Raw genomic sequence first — 17,169 nt, 5'->3', positions numbered from 1 at the left:
ATAATAGTAACTTAGTTGATATTCATCACTAATATTTATTAGGGCTATAGATCTTGTGACATTTCAAAGGTGACAAGATGGCAAATTCTTTTCAATGTTTAAAACAATTTGTTTAATCAATTTAAGACATATATTATGTTGACAATAAAAATATTCCGGCTTGTCAAATAGTGGCATGTTGAAAAAGGGGGATTTCTTTAAGTTCATCTCCTTCATCACCAAAGTCCTCTGCAGAGCAAGTCTGTGGTTTGTTCTCTGTGAATCGTATCACAGGACTTTGTGATGTCACCGGGACTTCTGTAAGCTCCTCCTCTTCATTATCTTCCTCCATGGTTCCAGACAGGGCACTGATCTTCCCGGTGCTCAGTCCCTCCTCCAAAGCCATCGCCAGCACACGATAATCTTCATCAGTTTTCACAGTGTCTTTCATATCACTTTCTTCTTCTTTTTCTTTATCAGTTTTTTCATCCTCTGATGATAACTCATCCTCTCTAGTGCTGTCTTTCAGGGTGGAGCTCTTCTGTGTGGAAGTTTTGGACTTTGAAGTTTTACCAGATGATTTTGTTCTTAGTTTCATGGATTGAATGCTAAATGTGTCAGAAATGTCGTCACTTTCATCCAGAAAGGAAGAAATCTTTTCTATGATATTGCTGTTTATTTTATTTTCTTTCAGCACCACTTTATGAAGCTGGGAGGGAAACTTTTCAAGTAAATGCTCAATCAACTGCAATAAGAATATGTAGCATTTCAGGTTGTGTCTGAATTATTATATTGTTTATATTTTATTACATCCTTCCTTTACCAGTTAAATGATACAGAATCATCACTTTTGAATAATATAATAAAAGATGTACAGGTATTACTACAAATATTTTAAAAGTCCAGATTAACAATCTTGATGGATTGAATTTTTTTCTACGGGGGGGGGGGGGGGGGGGGGTGTTAAGATGGGTGGGTATTTTCATATTTAGTCATTTGAAAGGAAGACTGTCACTCACCTCAGCTGTGGAGTCTCCAATGTTTGTGCCTTCTAAATCAAGGACCTGAAGATTTTGTGACCCAGTAAGCCCAATCACGATACAACTAGCTGCATAGTCACCAAGGTTATTGTAATCTAGATAGAGCTCACGAAGATTGCTGCTGGCTGCTAGTGAAGCAGCAAACTTTGTCCAGGATTTCTGTGATATTCCAGGATTAGCACTGAGGGAAAGGTCTTTCAAACCTACAAAGAGTTTTCTCCCTTTACAGATTGTACAAGAATATTATTTGCCTTTTTAATGTTTTAAATAATTTTATTTTATTTAGTTTTTATATCAGAAAATATTGGGGGGTACTAAACATGTAAATCACATTTTGTTTGCCAAAAAATCATCTCTTCTGCAATTTTACAAGATTTTCTCATCAAAAAAAAAAAATAAAAATAATACAATTGAAGTTAATCTAATTACTTTTTTAGAGACAGTATGTGCAAATCTAGGAATAAATATAATCTAACCTTGCCAAATTAATTTCACACTAATTATGTTATTTACAGAAATATCTGTCAAAGACATACATTTTTTTAAAATGAGAATTTAGGTTTTAAACAGATGTATTCCATGCACCTATAGTATATATCATTTTTAGAATCTTTATCATGGTGGGCTACATTTTATTGGTATTATTACAGAAGATAAACCCTTTCTCCACCTGATTTTGTGCCAGTCTTTGGTAATAGATTACACAGGTACTCCATAGACTGGTCTGTTAATTCACAGTCACTGACATCAAGAGTTGCAATGTGTGGATGATGGATTAATTCTCCACAGATTCTCTGCATACCTGAATCCTTTAGGGGATTACCATGGATGCTATAATAGTAATGTATTATATGGGTACTGAATACAGTATACATTTGAATACTGATAATAGTGATTGCAAATAACCACTGGGGCCATTTAGATTAAATATTTATTATTTGCCAGCCAATTAATTACTGCATGTATGGATTCTTTTCATTGATTTTTTTTCCATTTCTTTACAGAAGTCACGCAATATTTTGCGATTCTTAGGCAAGTTTGTGAAAATACGATATTGAAAGTTCAAAATAATGAATAATTAAGTTACTAGCTTTTATTCTTGATATTAACTGATTAAAAATAATAAATTAGAATTAAGTACTTACAACAAAGCGAGTAGAGATCTGTTTTTCTGTAAGCACCTACAAAGTGCTGAAACATCTTTTTTAGTTTTTACCATGCCAACGCACAAGCTTAACTGCAAAATTGACTTGCAAGCTCCAACTGCCTTCAAAATAGAGCTGCAAAATGTCTCGTCAATTTCACAATCGCGCAAAGAAAGTGTCTTCAATTTCCCACCGTTAGCTGCATCACAAATTTCCTTCACACTCTCCTCCGATATAATTACATTGTTCAACTCGATCGTTCCCTTCATTATTGCTTTTACCTGTGCACACCTAGAGGACCTTGCGTGCACCCGAGGAAACTCGAAGAGGAACTAATCACAACAAAACAGGCTCGCACTGTAATTTTTCTCTATTTTGATTGGCTACAAATCAATTTGTGACTTTCCGCGCCAAAAAAATAACATGTCATGTGTAATTGACTTGACTGGATGTTTGTCTGTTGCGACGGCGTCACTCCAAATATCAAAACTAAACGAATCTCAGACGAAATTAGGTATAGTTGTGTGTACATAATTAAAAACTAGGCCCTATTTTCTTGCTAAAAAAAAAAACTTACCCACTGATCCCCCAGCACTTTACATTCATGGAACCCCATCGAAAAAGAAGAAGAAAAAAGCAATAAATGATTAAAAAAATAAACCACCATGGAGCATTAGAAATGAGTAGGGTATCCTTGAATGTAAAGTGCGAGGGGGTGTTAACTCTTTAAGTACACTAACTGAATTTATGCGCGAAGCAATTCAATGGAAGAGATCAATAATTCAATTAATGCGAGCATTAATTGAAATTATTTCTCTCTTTAATTGAATATTAGTGACATATTTATCCTACAAATGTGGACAACAATTCTTTTAGAGAAAGCAGCAAGTGATATCTTCAAAGCAACATTATAATGATCTCTTTAATTGAATATTATTGCTCGCTAGAAACGAAATGATGCACGCATCAATACCAGGCCCGTAGGAAGCAATTTCAGTTTGGGGGGGGGGGGGGGGCACAGCCAAATATTTTTCAGTTGACAGTTGAGGGGGCACTACCAAAAATTTTCTGACAAGCAAAAAAAAAAAAAAAAAAAAAATCAACTGAATATCTAAAGGGATCAACAAATCATTTATACACAGGTCTAAAACAAATAATTAATTATTCCATCACATTGTTGAGGTCAACTATTATACATACGTACACACATCAAATGAACTAAATACAATAATATTAATGCATGCATCAAATAAAACATTGCTCTCATTAATTCAACTGATGAAAGCAATAATTGATTTGAAGTGCACCACATCAATTATTGCGCACAATAATGGGGCAATCTGATTAAAATCAGATCCTTTGATCCGCTCATATAGATCGCTAGCGATCTGTGAGCGGATCAAAGGATCTGATTTTAATCAGATTGAATAATGGGATACAATGTAAATGAAATCTTCAGTTATTTGCAGGTATCTCCATTTGTCTGAGTTATGTTAATTTGCCGCTTCATAAGCCACCGGTATAAAGATAAGAAAGTTGGCAGACACCATCCTGTAAAAATTCCTTGTTTATACCAGTGGCTTGTTTTATATATTTTTGAGTAGAAGAATAAATCTTGGAAATATAGTCATGAAGCCGCTTTGTGACTGGGAAAGGAGTGGGGGTGGAGGTGGGGGGGGGGGTCCTGTACCGAGGCACTTGTCTCCATTCCTCTGTACCAAGGCCCCGGCCTACGCCTTTACCTTCCCATGATAAGATTAAACGTTATAATTAAGTCAAGAAATGTTATTGACGTGTGTTTTGTATCAATATCCTTAGTTTTGTATTTTCAAAAGGGGGAGCGGTGTTCTCTTTTTTAAAAAATATGTTTTTGGCTATAAACGACAGATTATTACGAATAGTTCGTGAAAAATTAATTGAAAATATTTACAATTCGGGCGCGGATCCAGGATTTTTTCCGGGGGGGGGGGACCATCCCAGTCAAAAAAATTTCCAACCCAAAATTTCTTGACAAGCAAAAAAAAAAAAAAAAAAAAAAAACAACAACAACAACAACAAAACAAAAACAAAAACACCAAATTCCCTTCCGAAACGTATTAAATCCAGAAAATTTCTTGACAAGCAAAAAAAAAAAAACAAAAACAAAACAAAAAAACAAAACAAAACAAAACAAAAAACATTACAAAACAAAACATTACAAAACAAAACAAAAAACAAAAAAAAAAAACAATAAAACAAAAAAAAAAAAACCCACCTAAAATCCATTTTCCAAATGTGAAAAACACCTATGTTGTGGTGATGACGGTGGGGTCCACGTTTTTTTTTTTTGGGGGGGGGGGGGTCCAAAGTCATTTTTTATTTTCTTCATATATACTTTTAATAACTTTGCAAATTGCAGGGGGTCCGGAACCCCCCCCCCCCCCTCTAGATCCACGCATGCAATTTCCTCATCTCATTTTTACAGTATTGTTAACTTTTATTATTATCGTTATATTTAGTTTTTTTTTTTGAGGGGGGGGGGGGGGGACTCGTAGATATAAAACAATCCGGAAACTGTTGATGTTCCCATTACAATTCATCTTTTCTCTTGCACGCTCCACATCCGGTAACGATATTAGGTTGAAACGTGTGATCAAAACTGATATTGGCATTATTGCAGTTAGAATGTTTAGAAGAAAATTAAGCGCTCTCGGTTACCAAAACCCAAACGAATTCAATGCAAATGGTACGATATGTATATACCATATTTTCTGCTGAATTTTATAACAGGTTGCGCCTATACATCATATGAAAAAGAAGTTTTCCAGAAACCTTTGCTAGACTAAGCATTTTCATTATTTATCAGGTCCAGCACAATCTCTTGATTAAGCTATATAGCTTGAAAAAGCTACTATATAGCTTGAAAAAGCTATATAGCTTTATTAAGCTATTCCAAATAGCTTGATAAAGCTATTTATGTGCAGTTTTTCAGAAAAATGTTTTTTGTAAGAAATAGACAAAAAGTCGGAAGTATTTGATTATTCATATATGTACTATGGGCTATCAAAACAACAACTGAAATCAAAGATAGTTCTAACATTGCAGCATTTGAATACTTTTAAGCAAAAGATGAATTTCCATTGTTTGAGTAACTGTACACCACCTTGTGTGTTTCGAGGCGTGGATAAGTATGATTGCTTCTCATTGTACTGAATTATTACTAATCAATTATCTTGTTGACCATAATTGGCCTCTTTTATAATTTCAATGAAGAAGTAACTGTATCAATTGCTTTATATAGCCCCAAAACTTTAAGAACTTTGAGTACAAAGTCTCTTAAGGAGACGTAATTTGATGAGTGATCTTTACATGCATTATTTTCAGAGGAGTTCAAGGTTGAATATTATCACTGCACCAAGGTGCGACTATTTGTGCATTCTGAGAAAATAACTCATTTAAGAAAAAAGTGTGATAAAATAGCTAAATCAAGCTATTCTGAATAGCTTAATAAAGCTATATAGCTAAATCAAGCTATATAGCTAAATCAAGAGATTGTGCCGGACCTGTTTATTTCTTGTCGAAAAGCAACTTGCCAATTATTACTTATTTATTTTTACATAAAGAATGCTTTAACTGTTAAAGCTATGTATGGCTTATCTGAGCTATAAAAAAATAGAAATACGACAATGAGTGTAAATAAACATGATATATGTTATTTACGTTCAAATTAAAATTTTCACCGATTTTAAACTTGAATAACCTCATGTTTCCATAGTTATATTGACTTTAATCTGTGTCTGTTATTTAAATGCGGAGTCTGTAAATAAACCGGTTATTTTTTTAAATTTCTAAAATCTTTGAAACGTGATTGATTTAAATTGTGTAATTTACAGGAAAGTCCTATCTTTATATAAAATAATAAAACAAATAGAAAGATCTTTTTAATTTTAGTTAGTCTGAACATATAAAAAATACGCCATATATGACTTTAAAGATTGATTGTCATTTTGATGTAATTTTCAAATTATTAAAGTTTTGATGCATTTATTTATATCACATTGATAATAAATTGCACATCTATTGGTCTGACAGATGAAAATGAATTTCGCAATTTCATCATATGGGTAGAGGATCAGAAAATTCGTCATTACAAGATAGAAGACCGAACAGGACTCAGGAATATTAAAAGCAGTGACTGGACTAAAGCATGTGAATCTGTGAGTGGCTGCGTAACAGTGCTTCACATTATGACCAAAAGTCATTTCTCTTTCCTCAGGAGTATATTTACTTAACATACACATGTACATTTTTCAGTATTTTAAAGATCTAGGATGTCCTTATCAGCAATCTGAGAGAACCAGTATGATTGAATGGATATTAGCATATGCAGTTAGGCTCGAATATGGAGACCATGGTAAAACTATTTTTCCATATTTACTATTTAGTCCAGTCAATTTAGCAAAAATGTAGTTCCAATGTAAAACTACATGTAATTGCAACAGAAATTATTTTGTGATAAATAAAATCTAGCATGTACAAAATATATAAAGTAAAAAGCCTAAGAAAATGCAATGAAGGGAAAGCATAATTTTGACATGATTTATTTTAATTACTTTTGGGAATTACATTTATTATAGAATAGAGGCATAGCTCTGTAAATCCACCAATGATCAAAAGAAATTCCCATTTTCATGATTGCTTAATCTGATTTAAACATTTTTGATGTACATGTAGTTTAACAGATCATTACTTCACATAGATAGTAAAGATTTCAAATGGATATTTTGAATTTAACTTACACCTTTTTGATATTTTGGAAATATTGGCATTTGTTTAATAAATAGTGAATACAGAGTTTAGAAAACAAAATAAAAATTTCCTTTAAAGTATTATTTAGTATGTATTAGTCATTTCTTTTATATTTTCTAAATATAATGAAAAAAAATCATACATAAAGAGTAGTGACAAAACTTGACCTATTTTCAGATATCCTCTTCCCCAAATTTTATCATATTGAGGCAAGGAAATGCAACATACACTCTGAATTTCTGAAATAGGCCTAAACATTTGTAATAATTTTTATTTATAACAAAAAAAATTCTTTTGCAATTAATTTGATGTTAATGATAAATTGACTGGACTAATTTGTTTTGTAGTTATTAACTTGTTTATCTAGGGAATATCAGATATATCTTTCTATCATAATACAAAAATAATATAGTATGAATCATCTTGACTGATAACGAGTATTTGAAGGCAGAGGCTGGTAATAGAATAAGTGTGTCTTTGATGCTCCAACTCATTTATAATAACTTTCCAATCCTATTCAAATCATTCCATCCATCAGGTCATTCACTATTTGTTTAATTCCTTTTCAGTTGATGAATACAAGGCAGTAGATCCTTCTAATATAGCCATGTCCCAAACAGACCGTGTCCCTTCTTCAAATCCTTTAGATAATTTGGATTGTGAGTGGCACTCTTGATTCTATGTAAAGTTAAAATTAATATATATTAATGGCAACAGTCCATTTATCTGTACTGATTTGTAATTGGACTCTTGGTATAAACTTTCAGAGATATTATGATGATTTATTCTAAAGATATGACTTTTGGTTTGACAGTTAATGATCCTGATTTTAAGTCTTGGACTCTTGGTATAAACTTTCAGAGATATTATGATGATTTATTCTAAAGATGTGACTTTTTTTTGACATTTAATGATCCTGATTTTAAGGCTTGGACTCTTGGTATAAACTTTCAGAGATATTATGATGATTTATTCTAAAGATGTGACTTTTTTTTTGACAGTTAATGATCCTGATTTTAAGGCTTCGACTCTCGGTATAAACTTTCAGAGATATTATGATGATTTATTCTAAAGATGTGACCTTTTTTTGACAGTTAATGATCCTGATTTTAAGGCTTCGACTCTCGGTATAAACTTACAGAGATATTATGATGATTTATTCTAAAGATGTGACTTTTTTTTTGACAGTTAATGATCCTGATTTTAAGGCTTCGACTCTCGGTATAAACTTTCAGAGATATTATGATGATTTATTCTAAAGATGTGACTTTTTTTTTGACAGTTAATGATCCTGATTTTAAGGCTTCGACTCTCGGTATAAACTTTCAGAGATATTATGATGATTTATTCTAAAGATATGACTTTTGGTTTGACAGTTAATGATCCTGATTTTAAGGCTTCGACTCTCGGTATAAACTTTCAGAGATATTATGATGATTTATTCTAAAGATATGACTTTTGGTTTGACAGTTAATGATCCTGATTTTAAGGCTTCGACTCTCGGTATAAACTTTCAGAGATATTATGATGATTTATTCTAAAGATGTGACCTTTTTTTGACAGTTAATGATCCTGATTTTAAGGCTTGGACTCTCAGTATAAACTTACAGAGATATTATGATGATTTATTCTAAAGATGTGACTTTTTTTTTGACAGTTAATGATCCTGATTTTAAGGCTTCGACTCTCGGTATAAACTTTCAGAGATATTATGATGATTTATTCTAAAGATGTGACTTTTTTTTTGACAGTTAATGATCCTGATTTTAAGGCTTCGACTCTCGGTATAAACTTTCAGAGATATTATGATGATTTATTCTAAAGATGTGACTTTTTTTTTGACAGTTAATGATCCTGATTTTAAGGCTTGAACTCTCAGTATAAACTTACAGAGATATTATGATGATTTATTCTAAAGATGTGACTTTTTTTTTGACAGTTAATGATCCTGATTTTAAGGCTTCGACTCTCGGTATAAACTTTCAGAGATATTATGATGATTTATTCTAAAGATGTGACTTTTTTTTTGACAGTTAATGATCCTGATTTTAAGGCTTCGACTCTCGGTATAAACTTACAGAGATATTATGATGATTTATTCTAAAGATGTGACTTTTTTTTTGACAGTTAATGATCCTGATTTTAAGGCTTGGACTCTCAGTATAAACTTACAGAGATATTATGATGATTTATTCTAAAGATGTGACTTTTTTTTTGACAGTTAATGATCCTGATTTTAAGGCTTCGACTCTCGGTATAAACTTTCAGAGATATTATGATGATTTATTCTAAAGATGTGACTTTTTTTTTGACAGTTAATGATCCTGATTTTAAGGCTTCGACTCTCGGTATAAACTTTCAGAGATATTATGATGATTTATTCTAAAGATGTGACTTTTTTTTTGACAGTTAATGATCCTGATTTTAAGGCTTGAACTCTCAGTATAAACTTACAGAGATATTATGATGATTTATTCTAAAGATGTGACTTTTTTTTTGACAGTTAATGATCCTGATTTTAAGGCTTCGACTCTCGGTATAAACTTTCAGAGATATTATGATGATTTATTCTAAAGATGTGACTTTTTTTTTGACAGTTAATGATCCTGATTTTAAGGCTTCGACTCTCGGTATAAACTTACAGAGATATTATGATGATTTATTCTAAAGATGTGACTTTTTTTTTGACAGTTAATGATCCTGATTTTAAGGCTTCGACTCTCGGTATAAACTTACAGAGATATTATGATGATTTATTCTAAAGATGTGACTTTTTTTTTGACAGTTAATGATCCTGATTTTAAGGCTTCGACTCTCGGTATAAACTTTCAGAGATATTATGATGATTTATTCTAAAGATGTGACTTTTTTTTTGACAGTTAATGATCCTGATTTTAAGGCTTCGACTCTCGGTATAAACTTTCAGAGATATTATGATGATTTATTCTAAAGATGTGACCTTTTTTTGACAGTTAATGATCCTGATTTTAAGGCTTGGACTCTCAGTATAAACTTACAGAGATATTATGATGATTTATTCTAAAGATGTGACTTTTTTTTTGACAGTTAATGATCCTGATTTTAAGGCTTCGACTCTCGGTATAAACTTTCAGAGATATTATGATGATTTATTCTAAAGATGTGACTTTTTTTTTGACAGTTAATGATCCTGATTTTAAGGCTTCGACTCTCGGTATAAACTTTCAGAGATATTATGATGATTTATTCTAAAGATATGACTTTTGGTTTGACAGTTAATGATCCTGATTTTAAGGCTTGGACTCTCAGTATAAACTTACAGAGATATTATGATGATTTATTCTAAAGATGTGACCTTTTTTTGACAGTTAATGATCCTGATTTTAAGGCTTGGACTCTCAGTATAAACTTACAGAGATATTATGATGATTAATTCTAAAGATGTGACTTTTTTTTTGACAGTTAATGATCCTGATTTTAAGGCTGGTGTCACATCTTTATCCATGATTTTGCAAATACCTCCTCATGCTGACCACTTAGAACAATTAAAGGTGAGTAGAAGTAACATGTATTTAAGAATTTGAAAATGAAGTACAGTTACTATAAAATTCATTGCAAATTTAATGTCATCATGATAAAAATACACAGGCAATTTGTATGGTCGTGAAAGATCGACTTTCCCAAGAAGCCATTAAAAAATTCTCCACAGAAAAACAGGTGGGTAAAATCTTTTAAATTAATTCCACAGCAGATATACACATAATGTTTATGCTTTGTGAATCATCTGAGGCTTCAGCTGTTTGAAGTTTTATATTATCCTGTCAATAATTTTCATTTCTCCCTCTTTGCTTCCATTTTCAGGGTGAACAACTTCCTTTAGATCAGACAGATTTGGGATTTGACACTGGAGGTATGATCAGTTATTCAATTTATTTCAAATGCTCATGTTAAATTGTTTTAATGTCAAGTTTTTCCTTCTTTTCTTTTTTTTTCAAATTTAATTCTACCTTTTCAATTTAAGCTAATTCAGAAAATTAATGCATGCATGAAAATCATTATTGTGACTTGCATGTACATTTTAGATTACCTGTACAGTGCATGTGCATATACAGATTGTATAGAACGGAAGTGCTCTTAAATGGGTCTAAATAATTTGTTGTTTTTTGCATATTTTTCAGATTACATAATAAATGAAGCGGCTAAAATCCTAAGACTTATTCACATTAAGAATTTGAGAGACTTACAAACACAGATAAATTCAGCGATCGTTGGGGTCCAGGCCCTTATAGCAAATCCTAAGACAGATAGTCGATTAGGAAAGGTGGGATATTAAGTTCTGCAGAAGAATTCTCGACAGGATACTTTTGTTTATTGTTGTCTATAGCAACAAAAGATTGGGTTGTGGTCTTGTGGAGGACGACATAGTGCTATATCTACTTATCCAGGCTTTAGTGACTCGTTACAAGTAGATCAAAATATTTCACATTACAGTATTTCATTGAAAGGCTTCAATTCATTTGGAGTTCAGGTGTACACATACTGTTGTGATTAATTAACCATTGCTGAATATATTGTATCTCCTTAGCATTTGATTTAGGCCACTCATCTCATGATTGTTTAATACAACAGGGGCTTACAGTGATTAAATTGCTCTCTTTTTCTTCCTGAAGTTTTATTTTTTTATTCTATTGAAGTTTTGGAAAGAAGGAGTAAGCTATATTAAATAAAAGCCATGATGCTTTTATTATTAAACACTAAATAAAGTTGCAAAGGTGGAAGGAGGGGTTTGGTAGTTGAAGGCAATCACCTTGCTCACTCTCTAATCTGGTCAAGTCACAAGTGCAATGAAGAAACCTTGAGTTCTTACATGACACTGTAATTGTACAAGATTACACATCATAATCTAACACTGTAATTGTACAAGGTAACACATCATAATCTAACACTGTAATTGTACAAGATGACACATCATAATCTAACACTGTAATTGTACAAGATGTCACATCAAAATCTAACACTGTAATTGTACAATATGACACATCATATTTCCGCTAATTTTTACTTTCCTTCAGTAAGAAAAGTTTAAAAAAAAGTAGAATAATGAAAATTATTTTTCTGTAAGTTATCAAGTCTGCAGTTTTTATATATGCTTTGCACATGTTTATATGCTGTATATTTTTATGTCCCCCACTTTCACTGAAAGTGGGGGGATATTAATTTTGGTCTCTCTGTCATTCTGTCTGTTTGTAACACCTTTGTTCCCAGACTATATCTCAAGAAGCCTTTTGACATTTGCAATGAAATTTTATATCACAACTCCCATTGGCCTAAAGAAGAACCCAGTTCATTTTGAGGTCAAAAGGTCAAGGTAATAAATTCTTACATTCTGTTTGTGTGTAACACTTTTGTTTCCAGGCAATACCTTTAAAACCCTTTGAACTTTTGCAATGAAATTTTATCTCACAACTCCTTATGGCCTAAAAAAAGACAACTATTGATTTTGAGGTCAAAGGTAAAGGTCAAAATTCATACATTAAAATTAACATTGTCAAGATGATAACTTTAGTTTTCCTTGAGCTTTCTTCAATAAAATTTTATATTACAGCTTACTATGGCCTTAAGAAGACCCCTTTTGATTTTGAGGTCAAAAGGTCAAGGTCATAAATTCATACATTCTGTTTTTGTGTATCACTTAATTTCTGGATGATATCTTAAAAAGCCTTTGAGCTTTTGCAATGAAATTATGTATCACAACTCAAGACCCTTATTGATTTTGACATCAAAAAGTTTAAAGGTCAAGATCTGAAATTCAAACATTGCAGTATAACATTTTCCAGTTGATAACTTAGTTGTCTTTGAGCTTGCTTCAATAGAATTTAATATCACAACTCCCTATGGCCTAAAGAAGATCCCTATTTATTTTGAGGTCAAAAGGTCAAGGTCAGAAATTCATACATTCTATCTGTGTAACACTTTTTTCCAAACTACATCTTAAAAAGCTTGTGAGATTTTGCAATGAGATTTATTTCACAACACCCCATGGCCTTAAAAAACCCCATATTACTTTTGAGGTCAAAAGGTCAAGATCAGAAATATATATTGCATATATAGTTTTCAAATGATAATTTTAGTTTTTCTGAAAGTTTTTGCCAAAAAAAAAGAACACATTGATTTTGAGGCTAAAAGGTCAAGATCAGAAATATATATTCTATATATAGTTTTCAAATGATAATTTTAGTTTTTCTGTAAGCTTTTGCAATGAAACTTTAGGTCATGAATTTCTTAAACTTTAAAAAGACTCCTAATGACTTTAAGGCCAAAAGCTGAAAGGTGAAGGTTGACCTTTTTCCTTTCTCCATCTGCATAATTTTTCCAGTTCTTTCACCCTCTTCTTTTTTCCTGAAGTGGGAGACATAAATTCTCTGAATTAGCTTGTTTTTAGGTCATCTGAGCCGCTAAGGTGACCTATTGCATCTGTTTTTGTCCGCCATCATCTGTCATGCGACGTGTGTTGGTCATAAACTTTTGAACATTTTCAGCTTCTTCTCAATTTCAAAAAATTTTGGCATATAGCATCAATGGGTAAAGAGGTACAGAAATTTTGAATTTCATGGTCTCTGCCCCCCCCCCCCCCCCTTCCCCTGGGGCCTGAAGGATTGGGCTAAAACCATCAAAATTAGTGAAATCTTTAAAAATTTTCATCTTTACTCCTGGATCAACCAGTAAAACTGTTGCATGATTGTAATAAGCATTAAGCCCTTTACCAAAATTATGAAATCCATTGCCCAAGAGTCAGGGGTTCTGGTGTAAGAGTGGGGCTTTAATGAACATATAGTGAAAATGTACAAATTCTTTTAAAATCTTCTTCTCTCCCCTATATATTTAGCAGATATTAATTTTTTGAAAAACTTCTCTGTTCCTGGGTATTTAGTAGATAAACTGTGTGTATGGTTATGATAAGAAAGGTGCGTCTTCCAAAATTGTGAATATCGTGGCCCCTGGGTCAGGGGTTATGGTGGTAGGACAGGTCTTTGTAGATCAAAATTGAAAATGCATTAATTCTCTAAATATCTTCTTCTCTGTCCCTGGGTATTTAGAAGATAAATTAATTACATAGTCATGATGAGCAAGGAAGCTTCTTCCAAAATTATGAAATTCATAGCCCTGGGACAGGGATTTTGGTGTGGGGCTCTGTTGAATATATTGTGAAAATGCATTATTTTCATTATTTTTTTGAAAATCTTCTTTTCTGTCCCTGGGTATTCAGCAAACATACTTAGTGCATTGTTATGATGAGCAAGGGTGCCTCTTCCAAAATTGTGAATTTCTAGGCCCCTAAGTCTAGGGCCTGTGGTGCTAGGGTGAGGCTTTGTTAATTTTTCGTCCACTGAGTGAAGTTATTCCCCTTTGCTATTCACCTGTGATAATTAATCACTGTATTAAGGACATACGAAACGTATCTTACCTACTGATAATTTTTCAAGATATTCTTAATTTATGATTATAGGGCTATTAGATGTTCATAGACAAAAAATCAGCATGCATTACCAGAGGTTTTGAAAAGATATTAGTTGATGAAAATTCTTGTATTATTCACAGAAAAATATACAAAAATTACGAAACATATATTCTAGATGTTTTGTTTATCCAAACTTGTTTTAGAAGAAGTGTGCAACAGCATATATAGACATTAAATGTAACACACAGTTCCTTTAAGAATTGGAACTCTTCAACTCCAGGGGAAAAGACAATAAAGTTCAAACTACGTTGCATATGTCCTTAAAGTAATGTAAGTGAAAGCTCAATTGAATAAGAGAATTGTACAATAATTTTGATCATTTATAATACAAGAAGTACTTTCATAGTTTTTAATGATGGAATAGAGTTGTAACTATTTGATAAATAAAGAGACAAAAATGCCTTTTCTTTGTACATCAAATGCTCTTCAAAAAGAAAAAAGAGAGGCCAGTGTGAGAGGGAATGAGATTGGGTTTCTAATCGTTGATTTGTTCAGTCATAATGGTGATAATGACAAACTGGGGCAAGTACAGCTAAGTGGGGTATATAGGTGTAACAGGAGAGGAGAAAAATGCAGCGGACCAGACCGGGATTCGAACCTGGGCCCCCTGAATCTCCAGTCAGGTGCTCTACCAACTGAGCTATCTGGCCACCGGCGATCGAACCCGTCTGACCGCCACATTCCTCCCTCCTTAAAGGTCTTTGGCCCTCCAAAGACCCCAACCCAGGCTCTTCCCTGGCAGGTATTTCACCTGTCACATCCTGGTCACGGCACCAAATGTAACGGGAGAGGAGAAAAATGCAGCGGACCAGACCGGGATTCGAACCCGGGCCCCCTGAATCTCCAGTCAGGTGCTCTACCAACTGAGCTATCTGGCCACCGGCGATCGAACCCGTCTGACCGCCACATTCCTCCCTCCTTTAAGGTCTTTGGCCCTCCAAAGACCCCAACCCAGGCTCTTCCCTGGCAGGTATTTCACCTGTCACTTCCAGGGCATGGCACGGCACCAAATGTAACGGGAGAGGAGAAAAATGCAGCGGACCAGACCGGGATTCGAACCCGGGCCCCCTGAATCTCCAGTCAGGTGCTCTACCAACTGAGCTATCTGGCCACCGGCAATCGACCCGTCTGACCGCCACATAGGAATCACCTTGTCCATCTGCCTGTGCAATCTTATCCAGGTTATAACTTTATTAATGGAGAATCATTGGAAGCTCATACTTGGTACAGAGATTGTTTATGACCCCAGAGTATGTCATGACCTTGATGCAAGGTCATTTTGGCAAGTTCAAGATCAATGACAGAAAAAGTGCTGTATTCTTGTCTGGGCTATAACTGGAATAAAGAATCATTGGAAGCTCATACTTGGTACAAAGATCATTTATGACCTGAGGGTGTGTGTTGTGACCTTGATCAAATATCATTCCAGAAAGTTCAAGGTCACTGGCAGAAAAAGCGTAAAATTCTTGTTTAAGCTTTACTTCTGTAATGGAAAATCATTGGAAGCTCATTCTTGGTATAAAGATTGTTTATGACCTTGAGTGTGTGTCAAAACTTTGACCCAAGTTCATGTGGCAAATTCAAGGTCACTGGTATAAAAAGTGTAAAATTCATGACAGGTCTATAATTTTCTAATGGAGAAACATATGATGTCCATATTTCACTAAAAAATAACTTACAACCAGAGGATGTGTCATTTTTTAACCTATGTCTTTTTGGCAAGTTCACGGTCACATTTACATGTGAATGGGCACTTTAAAAAAATTGTAGCTGGGGGAGAGAGGGGGGGGGGTGTATTATTCTGTGATCTCATTCACAGCACCTCCAGTTTTATACTTGTATGGATCCTTTACAATGTTGTATTATACTCAGGTGACTGTTAAGGCCCTTGGTCCTCTTGTTTCTACTTGGCTTTAAATAATTATGTTATTTAATCAAAACTCTGGCTTATTTTCTGGCCCCAAAGAATGACATTGCAATGCAAACATTGAAGTCTTGCTCTAAATTTTGCCATTTACTATCAAAGAAAGCAAAACATCCTTATCATGAAACTGTAGGGCAAGGTTAACAATCAATGCAAATTATCATAAATTTCTAAAGTAAAAAGCACAAGTTCTGGTTATTTTCTTTTTATTAGGATCACCTGCAGTTAACATATGACGATTGTTTGATAACAAAACAAATGGGAGACATACAAAAAAAATTGACAAGAAAAAGTACAAAGTCTTCAGTTCTTATAAGAAGTCATGTTGTATCTTCTGCAAAAGCAATATGCATAAAATAAAATTTGCATATTCCAATTATAAGGTAGTGGTCTGTTGTAATCTCATGGTTTTCTCTGATTATATCAAAAGAAGCAAGAAGCACCTATTTAACACACTGAAAAAAAAAAACAGACCATTGAAAGTAAACGAGTCATTCTTTATCATTTTTGGGAGACATGAACAGTAAAATAAAAAAAGACGAGGCCATTCTTGGTGTTAACTAGATAAAGAAAATTCTCTTTTTTTGTAACAAAACAAAACCTAAATAATAATCATAATTAAGTCCTACAAAAAATCTTATGATTTTCCTTTTCTTTAAGTTAAAACACTGGTAATCAAATGAAAATAGATCCAAAAAACTAATATAATAAAATAGCACTTTATAAACTGTCTAGCATGTACATGTAGACAGTACCTAATAACACTTTACAGTAATAAAGAAGAAAGCTACTAGT

At 33.1% G+C, this 17,169-nt stretch overlaps 3 protein-coding genes and 2 non-coding genes across 10 annotated transcripts in view; 1 reads left to right on the top strand and 4 right to left on the bottom strand.

The window, feature by feature from the left end:
- Positions 1 to 21: 21 nt before the first annotated feature.
- On the bottom strand, positions 22 to 2,508 carry LOC133183856 (leucine-rich repeat-containing protein 73-like). The gene is made up of 4 exons (XM_061318754.1): positions 2,165 to 2,508; positions 1,690 to 1,850; positions 999 to 1,222; positions 22 to 724 (listed from the first exon to the last, which is right to left on the bottom strand). Exons 1-4 carry the CDS (start codon positions 2,431 to 2,433, stop codon positions 164 to 166), a joined length of 1,215 nt encoding a protein of 404 aa, XP_061174738.1. The 5' UTR covers positions 2,434 to 2,508; the 3' UTR covers positions 22 to 163.
- A 2,296-nt stretch (positions 2,509 to 4,804) lies between these two features.
- LOC133183855 (RNA transcription, translation and transport factor protein-like) lies at positions 4,805 to 11,600 on the top strand. 2 transcript variants are annotated; one of them, XM_061318753.1, is made up of 8 exons: positions 4,805 to 4,889; positions 6,236 to 6,360; positions 6,458 to 6,557; positions 7,522 to 7,611; positions 10,394 to 10,482; positions 10,580 to 10,648; positions 10,793 to 10,841; positions 11,110 to 11,600. In XM_061318753.1, the coding sequence occupies exons 1-8, from the start codon at positions 4,829 to 4,831 to the stop codon at positions 11,262 to 11,264; spliced, it is 738 nt and encodes a 245-aa protein (XP_061174737.1). In that variant the 5' UTR covers positions 4,805 to 4,828; the 3' UTR covers positions 11,265 to 11,600. The 2 variants fall into 2 exon arrangements, with proteins under 2 accessions (XP_061174737.1, XP_061174736.1); XM_061318752.1 differs by having other exon boundaries at positions 4,809 to 4,898.
- A 3,655-nt stretch (positions 11,601 to 15,255) lies between these two features.
- Positions 15,256 to 15,328, bottom strand: Trnas-gga (transfer RNA serine (anticodon GGA)). The gene has a single exon. It is a non-coding gene; the product is annotated as a tRNA-Ser (tRNA).
- A 160-nt stretch (positions 15,329 to 15,488) lies between these two features.
- Trnas-gga (transfer RNA serine (anticodon GGA)) lies at positions 15,489 to 15,561 on the bottom strand. The gene has a single exon. It is a non-coding gene; the product is annotated as a tRNA-Ser (tRNA).
- A 1,002-nt stretch (positions 15,562 to 16,563) lies between these two features.
- LOC133182967 (1-phosphatidylinositol 4,5-bisphosphate phosphodiesterase classes I and II-like) overlaps positions 16,564 to 17,169 on the bottom strand; it is a 76,124-nt gene continuing 75,518 nt past the window's right edge. For all 5 annotated transcript variants that reach the window (XM_061317866.1, XM_061317870.1, XM_061317868.1 and 2 more), the window contains one exon: positions 16,564 to 17,169. This exon is cut by the window's right edge and continues 2,052 nt beyond it. The gene's annotated coding sequence lies outside the window, so the exon portion shown is untranslated.

The sequence above is a fragment of the Saccostrea echinata genome, unplaced genomic scaffold, assembly GCF_033153115.1.
Source record: "Saccostrea echinata isolate AGI-Se365-2 ecotype Australia unplaced genomic scaffold, CSIRO_AGI_Sech_v1 ptg000009l, whole genome shotgun sequence".
In the NCBI taxonomy this organism is placed as follows: Eukaryota; Metazoa; Mollusca; class Bivalvia; order Ostreida; family Ostreidae; genus Saccostrea; species Saccostrea echinata.
This window is presented reverse-complemented; position numbering and strand designations above follow the sequence as displayed.